The 12,981-nt window shown below is 41.3% G+C and overlaps 1 protein-coding gene across 6 annotated transcripts; it reads right to left on the bottom strand.

Annotated features, from left to right (window-relative positions):
- Positions 1–964: 964 nt before the first annotated feature.
- On the bottom strand, positions 965–12,981 carry Usp1 (ubiquitin specific peptidase 1). Of its 6 annotated transcripts, none has more exons than XM_087212809.1 (9): positions 12,730–12,981; positions 10,264–10,498; positions 8,845–8,965; positions 8,141–8,245; positions 7,216–7,376; positions 5,301–5,989; positions 4,412–4,582; positions 3,426–3,627; positions 965–2,455 (listed from the first exon to the last, which is right to left on the bottom strand). In XM_087212809.1, exons 2-9 carry the CDS (start codon positions 10,431–10,433, stop codon positions 1,720–1,722), a joined length of 2,355 nt encoding a protein of 784 aa, XP_087068935.1. In that variant the 5' UTR covers positions 10,434–10,498; positions 12,730–12,981; the 3' UTR covers positions 965–1,719. The 6 variants fall into 6 exon arrangements, with proteins under 6 accessions (XP_087068935.1, XP_087068936.1, XP_087068934.1 ...); XM_087212810.1 differs by having other exon boundaries at positions 12,806–12,925; XM_087212808.1 differs by lacking the exon at positions 12,730–12,981 and adding an exon at positions 12,097–12,259.

The raw sequence follows: 12,981 nt of genomic DNA, 5'->3' as shown, positions 1-12,981 counted from the left end.
ATATAAAGGACTTTACAATTTAATTATGATTTAGTTATCATGCAGTACTAATTTTCTGAGTCAGGAGTTTCTTATTCTTAACTGGTATAACATGGAATATATCACAACTCCTTACATATCTGTTTTTAGGAATCGGTACTAGTTCTTAACATTGACTGTCTTTTGCTGGGCATGGTGATACAGACCTATAATCTGACCACTCCAGGCTGAGGCAGAAGCGTGAGCTTGAGGACAGCTTGGGCTACAAAGCAAGTTCAGGGCCAACTTGAACTACAGAGCAACACCCTGCCTCAAAAAGACAAACTAAAAACAAATAAAAATTGGCCCTTTTTAGTTAGTAGAACCCCAAGCTCTGTCCTACACCTGTTCCATCATATTTCAGGTAGTGCACCAGGGCTTTTTTTTTTTTTGGTACCAGAGATTGAACTCAGGACCTTGCGCTGGTGAGGCAGGCAGTAGAACCAGAGCTAAATCCCCAGTGCTCAAGGGCTGTTTTTAAAGCTCCATGATTCTGACTGTAGAAAGGGGAGAGTCATTCTTCTAGTGTAACTTTTTGGTTGACCAGGAAGTCTGATTTGTTGAAATGGGATGTATGTGTTACTCTTAACAGCACTTCTAAATTCTTTAGTTATAAGAAAATCTTAGTACCAGTAATGTCCTTAAATCATAATTGGACACTAATTTAGTATAATTAAAATTAAAGCATAAGTTTTCTGTGTGCCCAAAGCACTGTTTTAAATTCTTGTTTTGAATGTCATTAAATGTCTACTTTAAAGGACACTAGGATGTGACAATTTTATTATAAATCTCCTAAGTATGACAACTTGGATGGTCTAACGGCAATTTCTTTGAGAAATTCTTCACCTCCACTGTCAGAAAGAGTATAAGGTAATTGTGCATGTTTATTCTCCTCCCTCCCACCCTCATTCAACTGTACTTAATGATAAAAACACGCAAGTAAAAATATTTGAGCATTTGTATACAATTTAAGTTTTATTGACCTCCAGTTTTTTAAAAAGTTAAATTCAAGGTCATACCTCTCTTAAGTTTGATGTATTATACACAGATCGTGCAGAATGAGTATGAAGAGATACAAATCAGTCCATGCCCAAAAAGATGTACTAGAATACAGAATCATCTCCATAAATATATATAAAATTCTTGTGAAGATAAAGGGGACTGTCTGGTTTTTCTGGGGCACTTTTCAAAGTGATTCAAGGCACGAAAAGCACACCCCAAAGTGAATACACGCATTCTAGGTTTTGTGCCTCTGCTATAGCCCATCAGAGATCAGGCTTCACAACTGATAAAACTAAATGTACTGAATGAGACTGCTTCTTAGGCAGGAAAGCACAGACCTATAAACGTAGATAATTTCTCCAAACATGGAGAATACAAATACAAGCACTTTATTTTAAAAAGCAAACACAAAAGATTGGCGTAAATCCAAAAGGTTTAAATGCTTCCATTTAGAATAATTCAGTTTAGAATCTATACAAGTTTGTTCCCAAGAACTAACACATCACTTGTCTCTATGAAGGAAAATGAATTCTACAAATTAACATGGTTTTTCGGTACTTCAAATCTCACTATTATATAAAAACCTAGAGACCCATAATATCCAATAGCTTTAAAAGATAAGCTAAAAGACTGCTGTAATAAACATTACCAATGATGGCCAGGCCTGTTTAATATATACATAGGGAAAATACACCCACTCTATAATTTCTTATAAAACAACAAGTAAGGAGTAGATGTAGACGATGTAGAAGGGGAAAGAGAATTCAGAAAGTCCTTCTCTTCAGTAACTTTCACTTCAGAATCATCAAAAAGCAGCCACTTCCCCTCATACTCCTTTAAACTTTGCACTACACAGGAAATTTTGTTCTCAAATCCACTCCTGTAAATGCCTGTTTGGTCGCTGGATTCTTGGTTCCTGTCCACTTCATGGGTCCCATTAGAACTGTTAGTCTCAGAACTTCTACTTTCAGCAAATGCTGTACTGGCAGCCCTATCAGGATTAGACGCTTTGTTGTAGAGCTCATAATCTGCTTTGCTCTTTTGTCCTCCAAGAAGTCCAATAGCTTCTACATTTTTTTTGTTCAAAACTTTACTTGGCTGTGTATTTCCACCAACTCTCATGGACACTTCTTCATCGTCATAATTTTCAGCTGCACCCCTTGCTTCCTCCTCATTCAGTGGCTCTGGCTTGCTTACTTCACACATCTGGTCAACCACAAAATTCTCCTTGTCCAGTTCTAAGCTGTTGAGGTCGGTGACTTTAACCGAAGCAGTGTAATGCCCACTGCTAATTGTAATGCCACTGTGCATTACAACTGCAAATAATCCATAGCTGTCATTGGTTGGCCTTGTGCTCCATTCTTCTAGCGACAACTTAAGAGGTGTCAGTAAGGGAGTGTTGATCTTGGAAAGTCCACCACCATAACAATCAAACCTTTGGAAGGAAAGAAAATAAAAGGTTTCCTATAATTTTAAGTTCACAATTTTATACCCATGTGAAACCAAGTAAGAGTCTGAATAAACCCTTGTGTTCATATGAATAAAGACTTCAATTCGGAATAATTTAATATATATACAAACACGGAAATTCAGCTGTTTCTACGTGGGGGTATACAATCTTTTCTCATTTATTTTTCTAAATGACCTTTGTGGGGGCGGGGGTTGCTGGGGATTGAACTCAGGACCTTGTGCTTGTGCGGCAGGCGGCAGAACCACTGAGCTAAATCCCCGGCACTCCAAATGAACTTTTGAAACCAAAACCCTTCACATTTTAGTCAAATTTAAAACTAAATAAAATATACTTAGCAAAGAAAAAGTCCACTGACTATAGAAAAGACTATGTTGTCTTATGGCATAACAATGTATGTGAGAGCTACTGGCAAGCTCTTGAGGCAATTTCAAACAAGTCAGCATGGTAGGAGTGAAATCTACAGTGATATGCACATGTCAGAAAAAGTTAGATACCCAAAATGTAATTAGCATTTTTATACTCCTAACAGCTCTCAGACATTTACATTCAATGGGATAATTTCTCACATTTTTCAAATACTAGTTTTGATTTCCCAGCTTACCTTAAAAACCTAAGTACAATTTTGCCTTTCTATTCTTCAAAAAAAAGTCAGTACACTCAATTTCTTCCCTGCTTTAATCCGTTCTACTAAAGTTTAATTCTGCTACTAGCATCTATAAAATGAATATGCAAGATATATTAAGAAAACATACTTTATAGAATGAGTTCACACCGAAAGGATTTAAACTGATGCATTTTAATAAGGGAACAAAACTTTATCTAAGACAATCTTTACAAATTCATTTTGATCAATATTTAGTTACACTCCTACTATTACAGTATTTTAACCAAATTTCTCTTCTACAACACTTATTCTTTTATTTACAATACTCACTCCAAGCCACTAGCAGCAAAGCACTTCAAATGAATGGTTATAACTTCAGGCATTTTGTCAAACAGAAGACTTCGTTCAGCTTCAGTGTAATGATGACAATTTTCACAGAAATATTTATCTTCTCCTACAATCCTCTCCACCGAAGCAAACTGTGAAATTGCCCACCTCAAGGTCTTCATTTCTGTTTTTGGCTCTGGAGAAACTAAAGATAGTCTTTTCACTCACAAATACATCTCTTAGGAATTAAAAAACTGAATTACAAAGTTTCATGTGCAAAGTTCACATTCAGTTTCAACTGACTAACCCATTCGTCCCAGATAACTAAAACGATTTCTTTTACTTTGAGAAGCTCATCCTTAACACAATACATAGTCTTTAAATACTTATAATTGGTCAGCCAAAAAATACATAATAAGGACAGCAAAATCAAGATAAGCTTAGTCTCAGCCTAGTGTAAAACGCAATTCTACAGTGTCTGATAGATGAACCAGCCTCCCGGTTTTTTCCCATGATATCCATGCTTTCATGGTCTGCAATGGACACAACAGTGGTTCAAATACTATATTAAAAATAACTTCTCGGGCCAGGGATCTAGCTCAGTGGTTCCACTGCCTGCCTCACAAGTGCAAGGACTCAAGTTCGATCCCTGATACTGAAAAAAGAAAATTCTGGGGCCAGGTATTTAGTTCAGTGGTGCCAAGCCTGCCTTACAAGCACAAGGTCCTGAGTTCGATCCCTGATATGGGAAAAAAATAACTTTTGTAGCTGTGTAAGATGAAGACCCCCAAATTTATTAAAGCATTTCATTTTTCCATTCTAATATACTTTCTGTCAAAATAAAGATGCACAATTTTCCAAATGCTATTTACAAGTAAAGCTAAATAAGCAAAAAGGCTACGTTTCAAACCAAGGACACCAGAATGTAATTATCCCACGGTACACACACACACACACACACACACACAGAAGAATCCAATTCTGCTTACTTTCAGAACTCTCCTCTGCTTTGGAGAGCTCGTCTTCTTGTACTGGTACACTGATGTCCTGGAAATCTTCTCTTCTTTCTGTCAGACTTTCACATTCCAAGCAACGAGTCCTCAATACCAGCTGACCTTGAAATAATTTTTCCACTAGTTCAAAACCAATTTGTTCTGCACCTAAAATGAGAATAGGAAAATATATAAAGTTTATAAAGATTAGTTTCATTAAAGCCCAAACAGCCATTTTTCCAGTGAAATAGCTTCATGAATAAAAGCCCCATGTTCATATCTCAGCTAATTAAGAGGTACTTTATTCGTGAAATGTAAGGTTTCTATTGCTTAAATATTAATTACTGTTGTCTTTAAAAGAAAGTCAGTCGTCTGCTTCTCGAAGACCTCTCTCTACAAAATAACCCAAAACACGGCTAGGACTTTGGTAAAACTATTACCCTTATCAGCACCACCACTTCCCCTCAGATGAAGTAGGCAAAACCAAGTGGAAACTGAATTCAAGTGAAGTGTACTACTCAGTTCTCTACTTTAAAAATTTCACTGAATGCAATTTCCCTTGATTTTATATAAAATACTACATAGATAAAAATAGTCTTTATATTAAGATGTACTTACTTGCCTGGTTATAAACCATAAATTAACATCACTCAACAGTTTTTAAAACACATTCAGTGTTAAATTACTTTCTTAAAATTTTTGCCACACAGATTGTATTCCTCAAAAAACAAAAATTCTGTTGCTAGAGGTGTTAATACTTCCACTTATTAAAGTCTAAGAACTATGGCTGGGGATTTAGCTCAATGGTTTCGCCACCTGCTGCCCAAGCACAGGGAACCCAGTTCAATCCCTGATACCAAAAAAAAAGTCTAAGAATTAGACTGACCTCTGTTTATAGGCTTAACTTCATTAACATCTATAGGTTTGATGTCTTCTGGAGATTCAAGTCCACAACCATGAGTTGTATTGTCGCTTTCGTACTTCCCGAAGTTCTCTTCAAGATCAGACTCGCTTTCTTTACACTGTCCTTTGGATACCTGGCTTGCTGTTAGTTTTCCCAGACTGCAGAATTTAGAAAGAATGCTGGGTTGCTTCGTTGCAGACTTTAACCAATTTATTTTAACTCTTGACTTCTTTTGTGAGGGTCCTATGCTCTCACTTTCAGAAACAAACTTGGGGATTACTTTAGGGGGAGTCTCCAGTGTATCCCCAGTAGCTTTTCTTTTTGATCTCGTTTGTCTCTGGTTCTCATCCAATGACTGGTGGTCCTTGGCAACTCTGACTTTTTTCTTCATGTTACCAAATTCAGTGTCACTTTTTCTTTTCCCATTCCCTTTTGGAGGTTTTTCTTTATAGTCCTCGGAATTCCTCATGTTGTCCATTTCCCTGCTGTTAATGCCACTCACTTCCTCTTTCTGATGAGGCTTTTCTCCTACCTTTGTAGAGAATTCTGTGACATTTTCTACTTGTTCTTTTTTTAGGAGCTGGCATGTTTCTTGAATGTTTCCCAAAATACACTGTAATACTTCCTGTGCATCATGCTGTAGATATCCTTCATACATAGGGTTGAGTTCCCTATAAATAAAAATGCCCATTTATCTGCTCTAATCATGAAGATATATGACAAAAAGAAAATTATTCATTTTAAAAATCCAAAGAATCGACTAACTTAAATCATTGCACCTAAACTTATAACTAAATGCAAATTTTACAATTTTTTATTATAGCAATACTTTGATCTTCTAAGTGTATTAAAAGTAGTTAATACTGATATAGTATTTACTTTATATGGGTTTCATTAAAATGTGCTTTTTATATTATATGTATATATAATCCCACAATAACTCCAAGAAGTAGGTACTGTTATCACCACAACTGACAGTTATGGGAATTAAGTCAGAAATTAAATACCTTGGCCAAGGACATAGAGCTTCGAAGGTAAGATGCAAAGCCAGGACTCCAGCATGCTCTCAATGACGACTATGCTACAGCGCCTCTTAGCAGAGGTAAAGCCAGTGTACTGCCCTATATCTATATCAAACTGAATAAGTGAGTTTTTAAAAATACCCTATTAGGACCACCCACTTGGGACCCCTCCTGAAAATCCAGGAGTTGTTCTAATATCCAATAAAACTCTCCTAACCTCCAAAAAAACAAAATAAAAACCCTATTAAACTTTAAATGCTATTTTCTATATTTTCTTTAATGTAATACCACAAAGCAGTCTAACCCTGTTAACTGGTAGTTTTTTCTAAGCATATATAATAAAATACAGGGCTGGGGATTTAGCTCAGTGGTTCCATTGCCAGCCTCGAAAGCGCAAGGACCTGAGTTCTATCCCCAGTACCAAAAAAAACAAACAAACAAACAAACATGAAACTTACAGTTCTTACATGAGACATTTTGAATATAAACCTGTAATTCCTAATCTGAAATCCTTAGGGTCACAAGTGTTTGGGAATTCTGAAATTTTCAGATCCAAAGATAATATGGCACGTAAGTAAAATGTGAATCATGAATGGGATAATACTTTATGGTTAAACACATCACTATTTTCATAGAAAAACTTGTGACTATTCACATTAGTGATAAGTCTGAATAATAACCATAAATAGCCTCATCCAAGCTGAAATCTAATGAATTTAGTATCAAATTTATAAAAACATTTCCAGTTTTCAGAGCTCCTGGGACGGAAAGGACTCTGAACCTGGTGTTTCAATTTTCTTATTTATTCACATATAACTCTCCTCTAAGGCTAGAAAACAAGCAGCTCACTGGAAATGTAAACACAGACACTGTACCTGAGTGTGTTAAGCAGTCGTCTTGGCTGAGTAGCAAGCTCATCAGTGTATTTCTCTGGATTTAGGAGGAAACTAGCCTGAAGCTGTTCCACTGAAATGATTAAGGACTGTAAACTGCATATAAGTTCATAACTCGCCAAAGAATCTTCTTTGCAATTTCCCTGTCAAGAAAAGGAAACCGATGTTTTCATGTATGAACAGATTAAGTACAGTCTTCATTCTGGATTGGTCTCATTAAGCAATACTAGCTTTTCTAAATTTAATTTCATTAAAATGCTAATTTTACTGGGTATACAGATAAACTTTTTTTAGCAGTAGAAAAACAATGTGAGCTCTATCCCAGCCCTTTTTGAGATGGGGGTCTGTTGCTAAATTGCCATGGGTGGGCTTGAATTTGTAATCCTCGCCCTCAGACTCATAGAGTGCTAGCTTACAGGAGTATACCACCGTGCCTGGCTACAAACTTTTCAAAGTAGCTATGTGGCTAATAATGACTAAGTGAAAGATTTCTTCAAGTGTATTTATTCTTAATTGGGGCTAGGGGTATGTGGCTCAGTGGTAGAGCATGTACTTAGCATGGAAAAGGCCTCAGGTTCAATCTTCAGCACCAAAAAAAAAACCTATTTCAAACACAGTGGATAGGGGCTGGGGATTTAGCTCAGTGGTTCTGCCGCCTGCCTCGAAAGCACAAGGTCCTGAGTGCGATCCCCAGTACCAAAAAAAAAAAACCCCCACAGTGGATAATGGTTATGACAAACTATGTGGTACACAAATGCCAAGTATGACAAGCAGTGCATAGAAGGGATGGAGAAAATAATATGTCATCTTCCTCCCAAATGCTCTTGAGAATCTATTTTTTACTTCTAGGCAAGTAAATTTTCATTAACTTTTTAAAGTTTTTTCATTATTTTGCCTTTTTTTGTACCTTGTCTTTTTGATTGGCTTCATCCTTTAGTGCCTCTTTCTTCTTTGAAATAATATTAAATAAGTGCTTCACTCCAGATTTAAAACCAGGACAAAAATATAATACCTGTAAAAAGTTGGGAGTTTATAGAAGAAAGGCTGTATCTAAACCACTAGTCACTACCATGCTTTCATAGCGCCCTTTCAACCTGGGTACCTGAAGCCCTGACGCCGAGCCCGAGCCCGAGCCCGAGCCCGAGCCCAAGCCCCGAGCCCCGAGCCCCCAGCCCCCAGCCCCCAGCCCGTCCTGCCTCACCTGCCAAGCCCACTGGTCTTCCCTCTCACTGGCGGAGGCTGTGTGGCTAGGCTCATCCCAAGATACTGACCTGAGGCTCCCAGGACACACAACACAACACCAGCAGTTCCCAGAGGTGATGCCCCAGGAACCAGGCCAATCAAAGGGTTCCACGGAACCAAGGTCTACTCAATTGTGCTATCTCACCGTTATTTAATACACCATTTTCTCCCACCCCAAGGACAATGGGTACCATGCAATTTAGAATCATTACTATTTTAGAATCATTACATCCATTCTGGCTCATTTATAAAGGCAAAGACAATATGAACAATTAGTTTTCCAATAACCTGAATTTCTCGGAAACAAATGTTACATCAATCTTTGCCTATTAATGTTTTATTTAGTACAGAGCAAAATTATCAGTTTACCTGAAGTATACTATTAAGATAACAAGTATTGCCAAGATTATTCAGTCCCACAAATGGCAGCAAGTTTTCTCTCTTCTCACAGTTTATAGGTGAGGACTGTGCTGCAGGAACAACTTGGTCACTGTTGAGAGAAGAAAGGTATAATGAAATAGCATCTTAAAGTGTAAAAATTTTAGATGAAATTTTAAGAGCTCTGTACAGCCTCAAAAATTGGCATATACTCAGATTAAGAGATTTTAAAACATTTCACTCAACAAGCCTCAAAATGACTTTAAAAGGATATTAACCCATTTTCCAGAGTAAAAAACTGAGGAACTAAGACTGTGATTTCTAGCCCACTGTGACATTTTAATTAGCTTAATTCTGAAGACATGTTGGAATAACCTGAGTTATCGTATGTCAGATTCTGTTAATAAATGAGAACTTTACAGCTATCCTTCACTTAGTTGTTCATTTTTATCACTCTTTAACACAGTGGGCCACCCAGTATTTTACTTTATAACCAATGGCTGTTACACGAGCTCCTCAAATGGACAAGAATGAATGCTGATGAACGAAAGGTACATAATCTCAGGTGATTGCTGGTGGTGTCAGACCACACGAGACCAAACCCGCTTCACCCAGCGGTGTCTTAACTGAGGAACCAGGATAGCCTCCAGGCAGAGTAACCTGGAATAATGCATTCCATTTTGTGCTATTTCTTTTCATCACTAAAGGAGTTGTGCATCAAATGCATATCTTGAAGGTTTGGTGTGTTTGTTTTGGTTTTTGGATTTTTGTACTGTGAAATGAACCTGGGGCCTTTGCACTCAGCTACATCCTCTTCCCTTTTTTATTTTCAGACAGGGTCTCACTAAGTTGTTAAATTGCCTAGGCCAGGATGGAACTTGTCATTCTTCTGCCTCAGCCTCCCAGAGTGCTGAGATTACATATGTGCAACACCATACTGTGCTTTAAATTTGTTTTAAATATTAATTAGTAATTGTATACCTCCAGCAGCTATAAGCAGTATAAATGCATACCTACATATAACTACATTAACTACACAGCTAAAATAACCCAGGTTAAGCGTATGGCTTGTAAGGCACTCCCTGTCATTTTTCTTTTCCCTTCACAATGTGTTGCACTACAGATAACCAAGTGTAAACTCTGAGAGGCAATTAATGATTAATTTAGCCAATTAATACATCTTCACATCAGTCTAACGGACTAGGACAGCATTAATACTGTCAATGAGCACAGTGGGACCCCTAGGAGACCCCTGATTCACTGCTCCTCCTGCCCACGCTGGTCCCCCACAGCATCCTCCACTTTGACCACCTCTGGTCTATCAGGTCAGTCTGGGGTTCTCAAGCCAAGTTCAACGCTTCTTCATGATTCAGAGTTTTAAAAGCATAGAAATACACTTAAAATACATACATTTCTGATCCTCTATATTCAGAAGCTTTTTCTTCATTTTCTTGAGAGTCTGTAAAATCTAAGGCTCTCTTAGTTTCCTTTTTCTGAAAAAACTTCAAGGAAAGTCTGTTTTTCTTAGATGGACTACCTCTTGAAAGCCCATTACTTTCACTAGGTATGACACCAGGCATTTTCTTTCCAAATCCCAATGAGCTGACAAGAATTTATAGAGGGCAACTGTAATCAGCAATTTTATCTGTTAATCACAAACCAAAAAAAAGTTTTATTAGTCCTCAGTTATCAGTGTAAACAACAAAATCATCAGCTGTGAGACAGATTTACCAAGGGAACACCATAGATTAGAGCTTCATATTTGAAAACCTACTGCCTGGCAATCAGCCTCGATTTTACTGCTTAAATGAAGGAGCTGGCCAAGGTGTCCTAACTTGTTTTGTGACCAAGTAGACCAGGCTAGCCTCAAACTCCTGATCTTCCTGCTGCAGCCTCTGGAGTACCAAGATTACAGGCATATGCCTGGCCTTGCCTAAATTCCTTAAAGAACAAAAAATGTAACTGTGCCCATTGGTGGTGAATGTTTAGAATCCCACCGCTGGGGAGACAGGCAGGTTACTGAGGTCGAAGCCAGCCTGTGCTACATGGCAAGATCCCATCTCAAAAAGCCAAAAAAGCGCTGGGGATGTGGCTCAGTGGTAGAGCACCCCAGGGTTCAAGCCCCAGGACTGGGGTGAGGGGAGGCAAAAATCTGACACTTACGTTATTAGCCTGTTAGAGATTAAGGATCACAACACAAAATACACCATTTAGTAGAACTACAGCGAAACACTGGGAGGCACACACATGTAATTCTAGCTCTCTGGGAGGCTGAGGAAAGAGAATCACAAGTTCAAGCCCAGTCTGGGTAACTCAGCAAGACCCTGTTTCAAAAAATAAAGGGCTGGGGCTGCAGCTCAGTGCAAAGGCCCTGGGTTCAATCCAGTATCGCACCAAAAAAAAAAAACAAAAACAAAAAAGGAAAATTTGAGCTAGGCGTGTTGGTGCATGCCTATAATCCCAGCACTCGGGAAGCTGAGGCAGGATTGCTGCAAATCCCAAAGCACCCTGGACTACACAGCAAAATCCAGTCCAAAACAAAACCTCAATTTCTCATTGTAACTTATTAACTCATTAAAAAAACGAAGACTAAGTAACAACCATCTCTAATTCTAAATTATGAGGTGGGAAACAGGGATGAATGGAAAATCAGCAGGAGACACTAAGGAGTCCTCTCTTCCAAGGCCTTCTCAAGTTAAAGCGAACGTATAAGGACACTGTTAACGCATAACGAAGAGAGGCACAGATCTAGCGGTGTTCGCTTATACCCATCAACTTCAACGAGATACAGCGGAAGCGAAGCTGGGACAGCGGTTGCGATACTGTGTCTATCAAGTTCGTACGTGCTAAAATCCGCAATATCCTAGTTTTCCAAACTTTTTAAAAACAGACTTTTTAAAAAAATAGCTTAGAGTAGGAAAAAGGATGACACAGTCTGCCGTTTGCAACTTTCTACCCTGTCTTAAGGTGAAACGTCACACCTCGGTCCTCCCTTCCGAGGCTGCGGCAGATGCGCTGCCCGGTTGGCGCCCGACTACGCGAAGCCCCTGGGCAGCGCGTCCCACGCGGGCTCGGAAGGGCGCGACGAGCTCCCAATCACGCCCTTCCGAGCCGGGCGCCGACGCCGGCCGGGCGCTCGCGGACCCCGCGTCCCACCCGCCGCCGCCTGTCACGGGGCGCCCGACTCCGCGCCGGCGGCCGCACGCGAACGCTCCCCGCCCGCCCGGCCGCCCGGCCGCTCACCCGGTCCTGGCCCGGCCCGCCCCGCACAGGCAGCCGCCGAGCCCGTCCCGGCCCGGCCGGCGCTCACATCCCGGGCGGCGCCCGCCAGGCCGCTCGCGAGCCGCGCGGTCCCCGCTCCGCGCCCGCCGCCGCCGCCGAGGGAACTTGGCGCGTTTTCCTCCGCGAGGACCCCGCGCCTCCGCCCGCCCGCCGGGCCGCGCCACGGGCGGCCTCGCACACGCCGGCGCCGGACCACGCCGCGCGGCCCGCCAGGAGAGGGCCGCCTCGCCGCCGCCGCGCGCCGCCGCGCGCCGCCGCTCGCAGGGCTCGAGCCGTGGGAACAGCAGCGCCCAGCGCTAACGGGTGCCGCGGTTCGAACCGCGCAGGCAACGTCCCGGGCAGCCCGCGGGGTCCTCGCCAGAGCGCGCGAGCGGGGGCTGACGGGCGGGCGCCACGCTCACAGCCTTTTTTTCTCTTTTTTTAACTATTCGTGCGCGCGAAGCACGGGAAAGAGTACGGGTCGGGAGACGGGACAGAGAGAAGACGACGGGACTGGCCCCTTCCTCAAGGAGGCCCCGAGGTGCTCAAACACGCCAATCCCTAGCAGTGCCCCGAGCCACGCCCCCATCGCCAGGAGGGTCCAATCAGAAGTACCTAGTCAAAAAGCCAATTGGGTAGGAGAGAGAAGGAAGCCCAGCCAATACTGAGAAAGAAGGACGGAGGCTCCCACCAGTTACAGTCCGGCACACAGAACGTTCTTCCAAGCGGTCTTCTGCCTGTTCTCATTGGCGCTCTCGTGCGCGCGCTCGCCGCCGCCGACTGTTGCGCGGTTTAGAGTCTCTCAGGTCGTCGACCAAGGGCCACTCCCAGGGCGCGGCTTCCGGAGCAGGCCCTGCCGCGGGCCCC

This window comes from Heterocephalus glaber, unplaced genomic scaffold (genome assembly GCF_053883595.1).
Source record: "Heterocephalus glaber isolate CG9 unplaced genomic scaffold, H.glaber_assembly_v1.0 deba00001442, whole genome shotgun sequence".
NCBI classification, from domain to species: Eukaryota; Metazoa; Chordata; class Mammalia; order Rodentia; family Bathyergidae; genus Heterocephalus; species Heterocephalus glaber.
This window is presented reverse-complemented; position numbering and strand designations above follow the sequence as displayed.